We start from the raw sequence: 13,653 nt of genomic DNA on the forward strand, positions 1-13,653 counted from the left end.
TCTATGTTGCTATCTCTGTCTCTCAAATAAAATCTTTTTAAAAAAATTTTTAAACAAAAAGAATATTATAAGAAGTTAGAGGTAGTGGCAACAGCATTGTAGCAGTTGTAGAGCCTCCTAAAGGGCCTTCTTTTAAAAGAGGGTATTCATTTTAGTATAAAAGATTTCCATTGTTTGGGTTGAGAAACTAATTTTGTTGCTTTCATAGTTACACCTGATACAAGTAAAAATCAGTTTTCCATTTTAGTACAAATGTTTCATACCTGTATACCTGAAATGCACCTGTATACCTGAGATGCATTTGCTTTTTGTTTTGTTTTGTTTTTAAGATTTTATATATTTACTCATGAGAGACACAGAGAGAGAGAGAGAGAGAGGCAGAGACACAGGCAGAGGGAGAAGCAGGCTCCACACAGGGAGCCCGATGTGGGACTCAATCCCAGGTCTCCAGGATCACACCCTGGGCTGAAAGCGGCGCCAAACCACTGAGCCACCCAGGCTGCCCTGCTTGGTTTTATTTTGTCAGGATTTCATCTTTGTTATTGGTCATGGTTGGAAGTTAAACTAGCCAGGAAATAAAATTGTGCATAAAGAGTAAAAAATAAAAAATACTAACTGAAGGAAAAGAATAAGGATAGGTGCCAAACTCTAAAGATTCTTTGTTTGATACTTTTCACTCTAGTTGTAACTCTCTGTGTGTTTATATCTTTTTTTTTTTTTACGTTTTCTTTTGCTGTTTCTTCTGTTTCCTTACAGATTCTTTTTTCCTGAAGATTTTTTTTCTCTTCGTTAATTTCCTATTTTCTTTTTACTTCTTATTAAACTTGAAGTTTTGCAGTGTATTTCAGGAAAGGTTGGAGTTGGCAATACTATATTTTGGTGGTTTGGGTGGCTTTGAGAGAGGACATATCTTTTTGGAGGAACAAATGTGTAGCGTTCACTGAAGATAATTGGTGCTTTTGTGCTTTTCCTTTAAAAAAAAATAATGTTGGGGTGCCTGGGTGGCTCAGTGGTTGAGTGTCTGCCTTCGGCTCAGGGCATAATCCCGGAGTTGTAGGATTGAGTCCCGCATCAGACTCCCCACAGGAAGCCTGCTTCTCCCTCTGCTTATGTCTCTGCCTCTCGCTGTGTGTCTCCTCTGAATAATCAATTAATTAATTAAAAAAAAGAAAAGAAAATTTTAGCTTGGAGTTTTTATAACCATTGTTTATGCTAAGGGAAAAAAAGGGAGACAGATACGTATATGTACAAATGTTTTCTATAATTTTTGAAATAGGTAATATCTATAAACTATCTCTAAAATTAAAAATTCTGAATCCCTCCAGAGCCTCTTAGCAGTGATTTTTGAAAGCATCTGTGTATTTTCTGGACGCTCTAAATTATTGTAGAAATCTACAGTTTCAGAGCTGAAAGGCAGATTGAAAAATCATTATGGGTATTTCATCATAACTTTAAAAAAAAAAATCATCTAATCTCCTTTCTTACAGAGAAATGACCCACCTCATTTATGGCAAAGCTTGAGTTACGTGGCCTGATCCTATTCAGTGTTCTTACTGTCTCTGTTGATATTCTTATCAGTTAACATGATAGCTAATAAATTTGCACCTTGTAGAAGGGGAAGCCTCCGTTTTGAAACAAACATTTCATCACAGAATAAAATTATCATTTCTCAGAGCTAGATCTTCATTTTTCAGTTATCACTTAAACAATTTGAGCTAAGTTCTTTCCCAGGTGGAGGGCGGTGGCAGAGGGTGTGTCTGTGCTGTGTCATGTATTATTTGATTTCTTCTACTTTTAAGACTGAACATTCTTCACGCTCTGAAAGGAAAAGAAGAGACTCGTTCGGGATGTTTGACGGTTATGATAGCTGCAGTGAGGACACAAGTAGCAGCTCCAGCTCTGAAGAGAGTGAAGAAGAAGTTGCTCCTTTACCTTCTAACCTCCCAATTATCAAAAACAATGGACAAGTGTACACATACCCAGATGGTAAATCTGGCATGGGTGAGTATTTACAGCCTTCTGCTGTTACTCAGCTTCATGTTGGAGGTTATGTTTTGGTTCCATTTTTTCTGTCATTTACCTTCCTTAGAATTTTTCAAGGAGAAAAGAAACGCAGTCTGACACTTTGAGTTGTAGATAAGATCACTAGATTTCTGTTGGATCTCTTTATCTTGCCTACCTGCTATGTTCTGGCAGCAGGCAAGGAGAACAAAATAAAAACAAAAGGCTATTGAGAAACATAATGTGGACATAAATTCAGTCATTAGGTAGTAAATCCCCATGTAACTGGAAGTTTGCAGGATCACAGGTTTGTAGAGTTGACAGACATTTGCAGGGTAAAATCTCTATAACAGGTGCTTCTGGGAAGTTTTCTTTTTAATACTTCCAGTGATAAAGGTATCTGTAATTACCAGAATATCCTTGGGATCCCTGGGTAGCGCAGCGGTTTGGCGCCTGCCTTTGGCCCAGGGCGCGATCCTGGAGACCCGGGATCGAATCCCACGTCAGGCTCCCGGTGCATGGAGCCTGCTTCTCCCTCTGCCTGTGTCTCTGCCTCTCTCTCTCTCTCTGTGTGACTATCATAAATAAATAAAAATTAAAAAAAAAAAAAAAAAAAAGAATATCCTTTATATTGCACCAAAATTACCCATCCTCTAAATTTGCCTTTGGGTCTTAATTTTGCTTTTTAAAGGTACACAGAAGGGGCACCTGTGTGGCTCAGTGTTTAAGCATCTGCCTGTGGCTCAGTTCATAATCCCAGGGTCCTGGGATCGAGTCCTGCATCAGGCTCCTTGCAGGGAGCCTGCTTCTCCCTCTATATCTCTGCCTCTCCGTCTGTGTCTCTCATGAATAAATAAAATATTTAATAAATAAATAAATGTACACAGAAAAAAAAAGAATTGTACACAGAATAATCCTAATCCTTGTTACTATGATATCCCTTCACACTAGAACACTCTTTGGTAACTCTAGTTGTTGCTTCAGTGATTTCTCATAGTATCACAGCGATTTTAATTCATTGGTACATCCTGCTCACTGTCTTCTGGACATACTTCGGATTACATGGGAGTAAGGTAACAGCTTGTCCTATCTTGCTGGAGACTGTCCTCTTTTTAGGATTGTAAGTCCCATATCCTAGAAAGCACCTCAGGCAAATGGCTGATCACCTATGTAATTAGAGCAGAAGATAGTTCTGCCTTCATCTCCCTTTTTCAGGACACTGCATTTCCACTCATGCCACAGAATTGCTTTAGCTTTTTTTAAAGTAATACTGATTTTTGCATTTAACTGAAACCCTTCAGTCTTTCCTACAGCTTTACTAGTAAACCAATTAAACCAGTCTTGTGCATTTGCAGTTGACTTTTTTAAAAATTTTTAAGTAATCTCTCTACCCATTGTGAGGCTTGAACTTAAAACCCCAAGATCAAGTGTCAGATGCTCCACCAACTGAGCCAGCCTGACACCCCAACTTTCTATTTTTTAATAAATGATATGAGGCCGATTTGAATATACTTTTAGGAAAGGCATAAGCAGGGCCATGGGAACATGAAGGACAGGTGATGAACTCTCATTGGGTCCAACCAGGGCAGGCTTCACAGGGCAGGCAGCCTTTGCACTGGCTTAGAGACAAGCCAAGAGTTCTCTGTGGGAGAACCCTGTGAAAGGAGGAACTATATGAGCAAAGATGGGAAGGTAGGACTTTGAAGGAATAATGCTGAGCCATTCAGTTGTGCCAAGCACATAGATGACTGACCACAGGAAACGTTGCTGAGAGATGAAAGATCTGGAAATACAACCATCTTGGGGCCTGCCGTGTCTGAAAGCTTATTTTTAAATCAGTCAGTGCTCACTGAGGGCCTCCTGCGGGTCCTGGTTTCTGGTACTTGCTGTCAGCAAAGAGACTTCCTATTGGCAAAAGCTGAAGGACACACTCCCACTTCACTTGGGAGCCAAACCAGGTCATCTCCAAGGACATCACAAAGACTAGGGCACAGGGGAAAGAAGGTGGATCGGGCAGATTTGGAGTTAAATTTTTGGCCTTGGGCCAAAAGGCTTCTAACCCACTGAGCCTGTTTTTCCGTCTGTACTGTTGGGGTGTGGTTACCTGCTAGGCGGGGTGGCTTGAAGACAAGGATGAGAGGAAGAATCCCAAGAAGCCCTGGCTGAGGTTGCATATACCAGGGATGCCTGGAAACACTGAATGGGAATGGGACCCAGCTTGTTTGATACCACTTAGACTCAGAAGTGAGTCCGCTGTGATATCATTCTGATTTTAACAATTGAAAAATGACTCAGGGCCTGAAAAGGGCCGAGGAGTGATCTCAAGCCTCCTCTCAAGTTGGGGCTGTAGATGGACCTAATTGATGAGATCAGCTTTACATTTCTCTTAAGGGAAGTGGAGTAGCAGTGATCGGGCTACACTAATTGTCATAGAACCTCAGCAGCCAAAAGCCAGGTTGAGAGGCCTGGCCATGGGTCTCAGGGCAGAAGACTGGCACTGACGTCCCCTAGCCTGTCCATCAGGATGATGGGCAGCATGTATGGCTAAGAGGTTCCCCCTTTGGACATTGGTTGAGCTACACACTATACTGGTCCTGGGAGACCTGTCTCTGAATGTGGCAGGATATCTGGGAAGAATTAGGCACCTCCTCAGTCCCCAGGCCCTGGATTTGGAAAGCTTCTGGGAGCTTTCCTTTTGAGACCTGCCAAGTTCCAGCACCTTTCCAGCTGCAGTTGATTTTTTAAGATTTTATTTATTTATTTATTTATTTATTTATTTATTTATTTATTTATTTATTTGAGAGAGCGAGCATACATGCTGGGTGGGGTTGGAGGGGGCAGAGAGAGAAGCAGGCTCCCTACTAAGCAGGAAACCCACTGTGGGGCTAGATCCCAGAACCCTGGGATTATGACCTGAGTCGAAGGTAGATGCTTAACTAACTAAGCCACCCAGGTGCCCCTGCAGTTGATTTTTTAAATCCAAGGTTTAGGACTTTAAATTATTCCGGGGTCACCTGGGTGGCTCAGTCAGTTAAGCATCAAACTCTTGATTTCGGCTCAGGTCATGATCTCAGGGAGATGAGATCGAGCTCTGAGTTAAGCCTACTTAAGATTACCTGTCTCCCTCTCCCCTCCCCCTGCAAAATTAATTAATTAATCCACATCATCTTTTTCTTACTAAATTTTGGTCGTCTAGAAACTTCTTATTTCTAATTCTGTCATTTAATATTGAAGGTTGTGTTGTATAATATTCTGGTTTTATATAATTTGTAGATTTGATAATGGTGCCCTATAGGGCATATTCTAGTCTTTTTTTTTTTTTAACTTTTATTTAATTATTCATGAGAGAGAGAGGCAGAGACACAGGCAGAGGGAGAAGCAGGCTTCATGCAAGGAGCCCGAGGTGGGACTCGATCCCAGATCCTGGGATCACGCCCTGAGCCAAAGACAGATGCTCAACCACTGAGCCACCCAGGTGTCCCATATTCTAGTCTTTTGATTAAAAAGTTGAATTAGCATGCAACCTGGTACAGAGTCCTGCAGACTATCAAAAAACTTCCCATTCACAGGGGTACCTGACTGGCTTAGCTGGTAGACCATGCAACTCTTGATCTTGCGGTTGTGGATTCAAGTCCTACACTATGTGTAGAGATTACTTACAAATAAAGTCTTTAAAAAAAAAACTTCCTGGACAGCCTGGGTGGCTCAGCGGTTTAGCACCGCCTTCGGCCCAGGGTGTGATCCTGGAGACCCGGGATCGAGTCCTGTGTTGAGCTTCCTGTATGGAGCCTGCTTCTCCCTCTACCTGTGTCTGTGTGTGTGTGTGTGTGTGTCTCTCTCTCTCTGTCTGTCTCTCATGGATAAATAAAATCTTAAAAAAAAAAAAAAAAACTTCCTGTCATTTATCAGGAACCACCAGTTGTGGTCATCTAGTCAGTTAAAATTTAACCTAGATATCTTCTGCTTCACCTTGAATTTCTCAGTCGTTATTGACAAAGCTGCATGAGAGATTTTATCAGATGTATTAACTCCAAGAAAAAAAAGTTACTAACTCTATTAATATATAGTCAACCCTCAACACAGGTTGGGAGTGCCAACCCCTCATGTAGTCGAAAATCCATGTGTAAATTTTGACTGCCCAAAAACTTAATTACAAATAGCCTACTGTTGACCAGAAGCCTTACTGATAACATTAACAGTTGATTACCACATTTTATATTTTTTGTATTATATAATATATTCTATCAATAAAGTAAGCTAGAGAAAAGAATATTTTAGGACAATCATAAAGAGAAAATACATTTATAGTACTGTATTGTATTTATCAAAAAAAAAAATCCACATGTAGATGGACCCATGTAGTTCAAACCCATGTTGTTCAAGGGTTAGCTGATAGCTCTTGCCATGGTTTAGTTATACCAGTCCAGTAATATTATCACAACAGGAAATAAGGTTTATTGAAACTTTATATGTGCCAGGCTCTATTTTAAATACTAGAGATACAAAGAGAAACAATGTAAAATGGTCCCTCCCCTAATGGAACTTAAATCCTAGTTGTAGGAATTATAGTTTGATATGTATAATTCTTGACAAAAATTCACTGTCCCTTGGGATCATAACCTCTTTACCTAGATGGTCACAGATTTTTTTGTCTATAATTTTCTATAATTCTATAATTACAATTTTCTCAACAGAAAACCATTCAGTTTTTTCCTCTCCTTAAGCACTCATTTCTTCATCTCTCATCCTCTGGTACCTTATCTTTCTTCCATGATTTCTCAATAGATTTATAAGTACTGGTTAAACTATAGGTCTCTTCAGTTTAACTACTTGGGTGGGGAGAATTGAACTCAAGCAGTTGTTTGCTGTGTTACTTTCTGGTTGTTGTGGAGCTTTTTCCTAATTCTTTTGAAGAATAAATGACAAATATAGTTGTATTTATTTAATATGTACAATGTGATGATTTGATATATATACACATTGTAGAATGATTACCAAGATCAAGATAAGTAACCTGTCCATCTCTTCATATAGCTAGCTCTCTTTTTGTGTGTGGAGTGATGGAGAAGAACACAGGTATCTACTCTCAGCAACTTCCAGTGTGCAGTACAGTATTAATTAACTTCAGTTGCCTCCATGCTGTTTGTTAGAGCTTCACGATTTACTCTTCTTATAACTGAAACTTTGTACCCTTTGATCTACCTGTAGCCCTCCCCTTAGCCTCTGGCAATCACTGTTCCATTTTGTTTCTATGAAATTGGTGTTTTTGGTTTTTTTGGGTTTTTTTAAGGATTCCATATGTAAATGATCCCAATATACTACTTCACTTAGCATATGCCCTCTAGGTTCATCCGGGTTGTCACAAATGGCAGGATTTCCTTCTTCTTTTGTGAACGAATAATGCTTCATTATAATGAATAATGTTGTATATATGTAAACATGCCACATTTTTATATCCATTCATCTGTCAAAGGACATTTAACTGTCATCTTTATTGTTTTGGCTCTATGACTAATGCTGCAGTCAACATGGGAATGCAGATGTCTGTTCAAGATACTGATAATCAGTCAACTAATTATTGACAAGGGCACCAAGAATATAGAATAGGGCAAGGACAATCTCTTTAATAAATGATATTGGGGGCAGCCCGAGTGGTTCAGTGGTTTAGCACTGCCTTCAGCCCAGGGCGTGATCCTGGAGTCCTGGGATGGAGTCCCACGTCAGGCTCCCTGCATGGAGCCTGCTTCTCCCTCTGCCTATATCTCTGCTTCTTTCTTTGTGTCTCTCATGAATAAATGAATAAAATATTTTAAAAATAATAATAAATGGATTAGACTTCCATGTAAAACCTAAAACTAAAAATCTAGAAGAAAACATGGGGAAAAGCTTTTTGACATAGGTCTTGGCAGTGATTTCTTGGTTAATCACCAAAAGTACAGGCAACAAAAGCAAAAATAAACAAATGGGACTACATCAAAACGAGAAGATCTGCACAGCAATGGAAGCAATAAATTGAAAAGACATATTACAGAATGGAAAAAAATATTTACAAGTCATATCTGATAAAGAATTTATACAACTCAGTAGTAAAAAAAATAATAATAATAATCCAGATGAAAAATGGACAAGGACCTGCATAGACATTTTTCCTAAGAAAAATGGGTGGCTCAGCAATTTAGCACCTGCCTTCGGCCTAGGGCGTGATCCTGGAGTCCTGGGATCGAGTTCCACATCAGGCTTCCTGCATGGAGCCTGCTTCTCCCTCTCCCTGTGTCTCTGCCCACCCCCACCCCCCCATGAATAAATAAATAAAATCTTAAAAAGAAAAATGTAGATACATGAAAAGGGCTCAGCATCACTAAACATCAGGAAAACACCAATCAAAACCACAATGAGAGGGGCACCTAGGAGGCTCCGTCTGTTAGGCATCTTCAGCTCAGGTCATGGTCCCAGGATAGAGCCCCACATGGAGCTCCTTGCTCGGTGGGAACCTGCTTTTCCCTCTCCCTTTGCGTGCTGCTCCCCCTGCTTGAGCTCTCTCTCTGTCGAATAAATAAATCTTTAAAAACACACATGATAAGATGCCTTACATCTGTTGGAATGACTGTTATGAGAAAGATAAGAGATAACAAATGATGAGGATATGGGAAAAAAAAAACATACATACTGGTGGTGGGAATGTAAACTGGTATATAGCCATTACAGAACATAGAGCAATTCCTCAAAAAAATTGAAACTAGAGCTGTCGTGACCTAGCAGTCTCTCTCCCAGGTAGCTATCTGTTTATCTACTCAGAACTTCAGTTCTTGTGACCCTTCTAATTCTAGCTTTCAGATTATTGTCCATATGTGAATTTACAAAAGAGGCATATTAGTAGTCAAAGTCTTGTTTTCCTCTGTTATCAAAGTGAATAATCAAGCACCTACCACAAACTCTGAACCTCTCCTTCTGGTCCTCTGAACATAACTTGAAAGAATGTAGTACCCTTAGCATTTTTTTAAGACTTGGCTCTTTTTAGGTTGCACTTTGTGTTATCCTTAGTTGTGTTGCACTTCTTTTCATCTTTTGTTTAGAATCCTTTCAAAAGACTAGAGCTCTTAATATATATGAAAATGCCTGGCACATGGTGAGCCCTAGGACATATAAGTGGAATCTGCTTTCTATTTGTGGGTTTAGCCCCTTTGTGAAGCCTCTCAGACCTTGAGCTGTGGTCAGGCTTCCTGGAGCTGTAGCCAGGCATCATACCAATCTTTTCTCTAACTTTTGTGGAGGCTTTTTAATCATTTGTGTAACAAAAGACATGTTCTGTTTAATGTTTAAATTAAAAGCTTCAGATAATAAGTTCGTAAACTGTTAGGTAAACGGGTTTTATTATATGATCATGACACCAGTGTTTTTGTTTTCTTAATAGCTACCTGCGAAATGTGTGGCATGGTTGGTGTGCGAGATGCTTTTTACTCCAAAACAAAGCGTTTCTGTAGCGTTTCATGTTCACGAAGCTATTCGTCAAACTCCAAGAAGGCAAGCATTTTGGCCAGACTTCAGGTAACGGTACAGAAACCTTCTTATTCTTTATTTCTTTTATTACTATGGCTTTCACTGTTTATCTGCCATTTGATTGTGATTCACTGCACTCCACCTCTACCCAGTTGACCAGTTACCACTTTATACCCCACAATTTTTTTTCAATATGTGGTCTCCAGAGTTTGTTCAGTCTATAAAATTGAACAGCTATTATAGACAAGCCATACTCTCCAAAGTAAACTATGAGCTGTTTGTGTAATAATGAATTGAAAATACTTACTCTTTTTTCTAGATAAGTATAAATATAATAAACACCTTGTTATATACAGAAATTGAAACCATTTTTCCCCCTTGTTTTCTTTTGAGGTAACATCAAGATAGAATCAGTTATTCAATATTCGGGGGGAAATGATTTACCCTTTGGTATTCTCCATCATCTTTGCTTTGTAGTTTTGATTATAACCTATTTGATACCTTGAACAAATGTGTTTGGTTAATCCAACTAACCTTTTTGAAACGTTCATGGTATAAAAAGAAATCTTTCTTTTAAATGTACATCAGTGCCTACAAAATGGAGATTTGACCATTTGACTAAGTTGTTGCTATTGTATATAAAAATGTTTTTAAGACATTTAACTGATTTCTGTAATATATTTTATTTGAGTGATCACATCTTTCTTACTCTCCTTTAACTTATTGTGATCATTACGTAGCACTAAAAGGATTATATAAATTCCCCAAATTAAGGAAATACATCACTTAGATGTATTTCTATATTTCAGATAGACAGTACGTAAGATCCTGAGCAGTGGTCTGTACCCAAATGGATGGCAGTTTGTCACACTGTGAATTTGGCCCATGATCATTTTGTCATTGATCTTTTGCGTTAGCACTAAAGGTATAAAACCTCAGTCACTTGCTCTTTAAACATTAAATTATCTTCTCTTACCATATAAATAGCAATGCTTGGCAACCTGCATGAGTGAATAACCACTGGTTTTATCTAGTATAAGAAGGAATCAAGTATCCACCACAGCCTATATTTTAACATCTTATGGGATATAATTTTTTATTAACATATTAATTTGCATATTGCTGTTTTAGTCTGTGCCAGCTCTGCTACCCATGTTAGATGTCTACATCGTAGCAGAACTCCAAAAAACATTTCTCATGTTAAAATTCCTTGTATGTTTCCTCTGCTTTAATAATTTTCTAAACCCTTGATGTTACTTAAGCAGAATGAGTAGTATGCAATCAGGTTAATTTTTTCGGTGGAGGGGGGTGGATGAAAAAGAATCCTATTTACTTAACTCTTCTTGTTTTAGGGTAAGCCTCCAACAAAGAAAGCAAAAGTTCTTCAGAAACAACCTTTAGTTGCTAAACTAGCCGCATATGCTCAGTATCAAGCTACCTTGCAAAATCAAGCAAAGACTAAAGCAGGTAATACTGGTCAATGTAATAGAGGTGAAATATTTGATACTGCTTCATCTAATTTGAATTAATAACAGTTTAATTTTGAATTTTGTTAACTAAGCTATTTCTAGGCCCTACTAGTACATTATCATACGAGGCTTCCTGATAATGGTTTTGGTTTCAATAAATTATTCTAGAAGAGAATAGTTGTGTTCACAAGTTCAGTGCTTGGGGCAGTATCCTTATCATTTTTTATTTGGTTTATCATTTTCCATGTACAGATTCTCTATGTTGTGAATGGTGGGGAGCATTGTGGAGATAAATTTAACAGGCTTTGAAGGGAGAGAGGAGAAGAGAGTAGTAAGGAAGAGATTGAGGAAAGGATCACTTCTGATAGAAGATTCTTAACAGGAAGGCAGAAGCAGGGGGTGTAGGAGGGAGTAAAACAAAGAAAAACCCTAGTGAAGGTATCAGTGGCAGATACTGGATGGGAATCTCATTGAGGTGCCAGGTAAAAGCTGCATAGGAATAAAAACCTAAAAGCCACCATGGCATTCTTTGTTATCCTGAACACTTCTGCTCTCAGCTGTTCTTTGCTGCTTATTACTAAAGAGCTCGCTCTTACTCCATTTCCCAGTTTATGCTGTGTATAGAAGAGTTAAACTATTTGTTTGCAGATAGGATCTATGCAAAAGTTCATGTTTATTTGAAAAGTTCTTAAATCTTTACAGGAAAAAACTTTCAAGGTGATAAGTTAATTTTATAGCATTTCACATTTTCTTGTGAATAAAAGATTTGAGAATTGTAATATATCTAAATTTATTTTTTTTCAACAGCAGTCTCCATGGAAGGCTTCAGCTGGGGTAACTACATCAATAGCAATAGCTTTATAGCAGCTCCAGTTACCTGCTTTAAACATGTGAGTATGGAATTTCTCACTTGTATTGAAATGCTTAGTCATTGTTTAAAGTCATTGTATCTTCAGCTTTAAACATAACACCTAAATGTCTTGTCTTTAGAAGATCTTTACTGTATCCATTGTCATAAAAATGTTTCTTTTTATTATACTTATTAGTAGCTAAAAATAACTTCTAGAAGTTTTACAAGTAAAAGTGTCCTTTAAAGAAATTATAATTTGAAATTTTCCTACTAAGCTGAATGATATACAGTTGCTGATTTTGTATATCATGTGTATTGGCAGTGTTGTATGGTTCAACATAATCCCATGTTACCTAAACCTTTGTGATCTGACCTGATAATTCAGAAAAGGATCTTCCTTCTGGTTATGTTTATATTTCTAAAGGTAAAATCACAAAAACAAGGAACTATCAGTAATAGAGCATTATGGGCTGTAATATGTGATACATACCAGAAAACCCTTTGCAGGATATTTTTGGCAATTACAGAGTAAAAAAAAAAAAAAAGATTCTTACAGAGTATACTAAGTAATTCGGAATTATGTTAAAAAACGTTATAAAAAAATGTTTGTTTCTTTGGATCCTCTCCCTTTTTATTCAGTGATCTGTGGTTGATTCTCTCAAATACTTTTTTGACCTTACGACAAGTTTAATTTATATTTAAAGGCTCTATATGCTAGAAGGAAAAAAAAAGATTTTATCTGCTACTATGTACAAAAAGAACAGAGAATTTAGAAAATTAATGAAATTTTGCTTACATTAAACATTTTGTTAAATTAGGACTTCACTTTTAAATAACAGCATGTGGACAAAACTGAGCTTGAGTTCCTGCTGTAGAAACCCAAATGAATTTTCATTTGTTCACAGCCAGTACAGACTCTTGATCAAGGCCAAGCACATGAAATCAGTGGTAGAAATGTAAACTAAAGCTGAGTACATTAATTTGCTAGTTTTCTTTCCTAAAAGTACAGGTGCTCAGCCCATAGTTGGTGGCATGCTGACTCTGAGGCAGCCTAAGTGGGATCCTAGATACTCAGTGTAAAGTAGGTGATGTACTTCACCATAACGTGTATGGTAGTGTCACATTTGTGAAATAGATTAAATACACAGCAACAGCAACATTAAAGAGAACTGGAAAGCAGATCTTTGTCTTTCTCTCTAGTTCTTTCTGCTTTTGAGAAGCTCAAACTCAGATTAAGTTCTCAGCTATAATAACACCTTTCTCCCAGATGCCTGGAACATTTATAGTCTCTTGTGAATAGCCTTTATCTCTTTTCCTATCCTTAATTTAATATTCTGGGGTTCTTTTATATTTTGATACCATAAACCATGTAAAGCTGTGTTACGTAAGTAATCAATTTTTTTAAAAGCTTTTGAAAATCCCAAAGGCATATTTTATTTCATGTCCGTGTCTTTGAATAATAATAGTAAAGTTCTTTGTAAGAAAATCTATATTATAATAATGAAACTGATTTTGTTTTCAACTCTGCTTTTTTTAAGATGTTCTATCATATAGATCAGGGCAACTAGCCTTATTGTATTATTAATGATGATATTGTGCAGGCTCCTGTTTCTTGCTGAGAAACAAGGCATCTCTTCACCCAGTGTCTACCTGCTCCACTCAACTTTCTTTACTACCTTTTTCTTACCAAGTAGGAAAATGACTGATAGGGGTAATTTCTTAGTTCATTTTAGCACAAGTGACTGCTTTGTTGCCTTAACCAGCATCTGCACATGAAGCCATTTGATTTAGGTCAGACCTTATACTACGTTTGATTTCATCCTTTAGAGCTGACTC

The 13,653-nt window shown here is 37.8% G+C and overlaps 1 protein-coding gene across 15 annotated transcripts in view; it reads left to right on the forward strand.

Moving 5' to 3' along the window:
* The window catches only part of MBTD1 (mbt domain containing 1), a 68,155-nt gene that overhangs the window by 21,319 nt on the left and 33,183 nt on the right, over positions 1-13,653 (forward strand). For 9 of the 15 annotated variants that reach the window (XR_005983073.1, XM_041724876.1, XM_041724873.1 and 6 more), the window contains 4 exons: positions 1,800-2,001; positions 9,413-9,552; positions 10,851-10,965; positions 11,775-11,857. Coding sequence is in view for 14 of the 15 variants with exons in the window: in XM_041724868.1 (XP_041580802.1) it covers positions 1,800-2,001; positions 9,413-9,552; positions 10,851-10,965; positions 11,775-11,857 (540 nt within the window). In the remaining variant the exon portion in view is untranslated. Of the gene's footprint in view, positions 1-1,799; positions 2,002-9,412; positions 9,553-10,307; positions 10,424-10,850; positions 10,966-11,774; positions 11,858-13,653 lie in introns of those variants that run through there. The other 6 variants (XM_041724870.1, XM_041724879.1, XM_041724869.1 and 3 more) reach the window with 5 other exon arrangements.

Source organism: Vulpes lagopus, chromosome 12 (assembly GCF_018345385.1).
Source record: "Vulpes lagopus strain Blue_001 chromosome 12, ASM1834538v1, whole genome shotgun sequence".
NCBI classification, from domain to species: Eukaryota; Metazoa; Chordata; class Mammalia; order Carnivora; family Canidae; genus Vulpes; species Vulpes lagopus.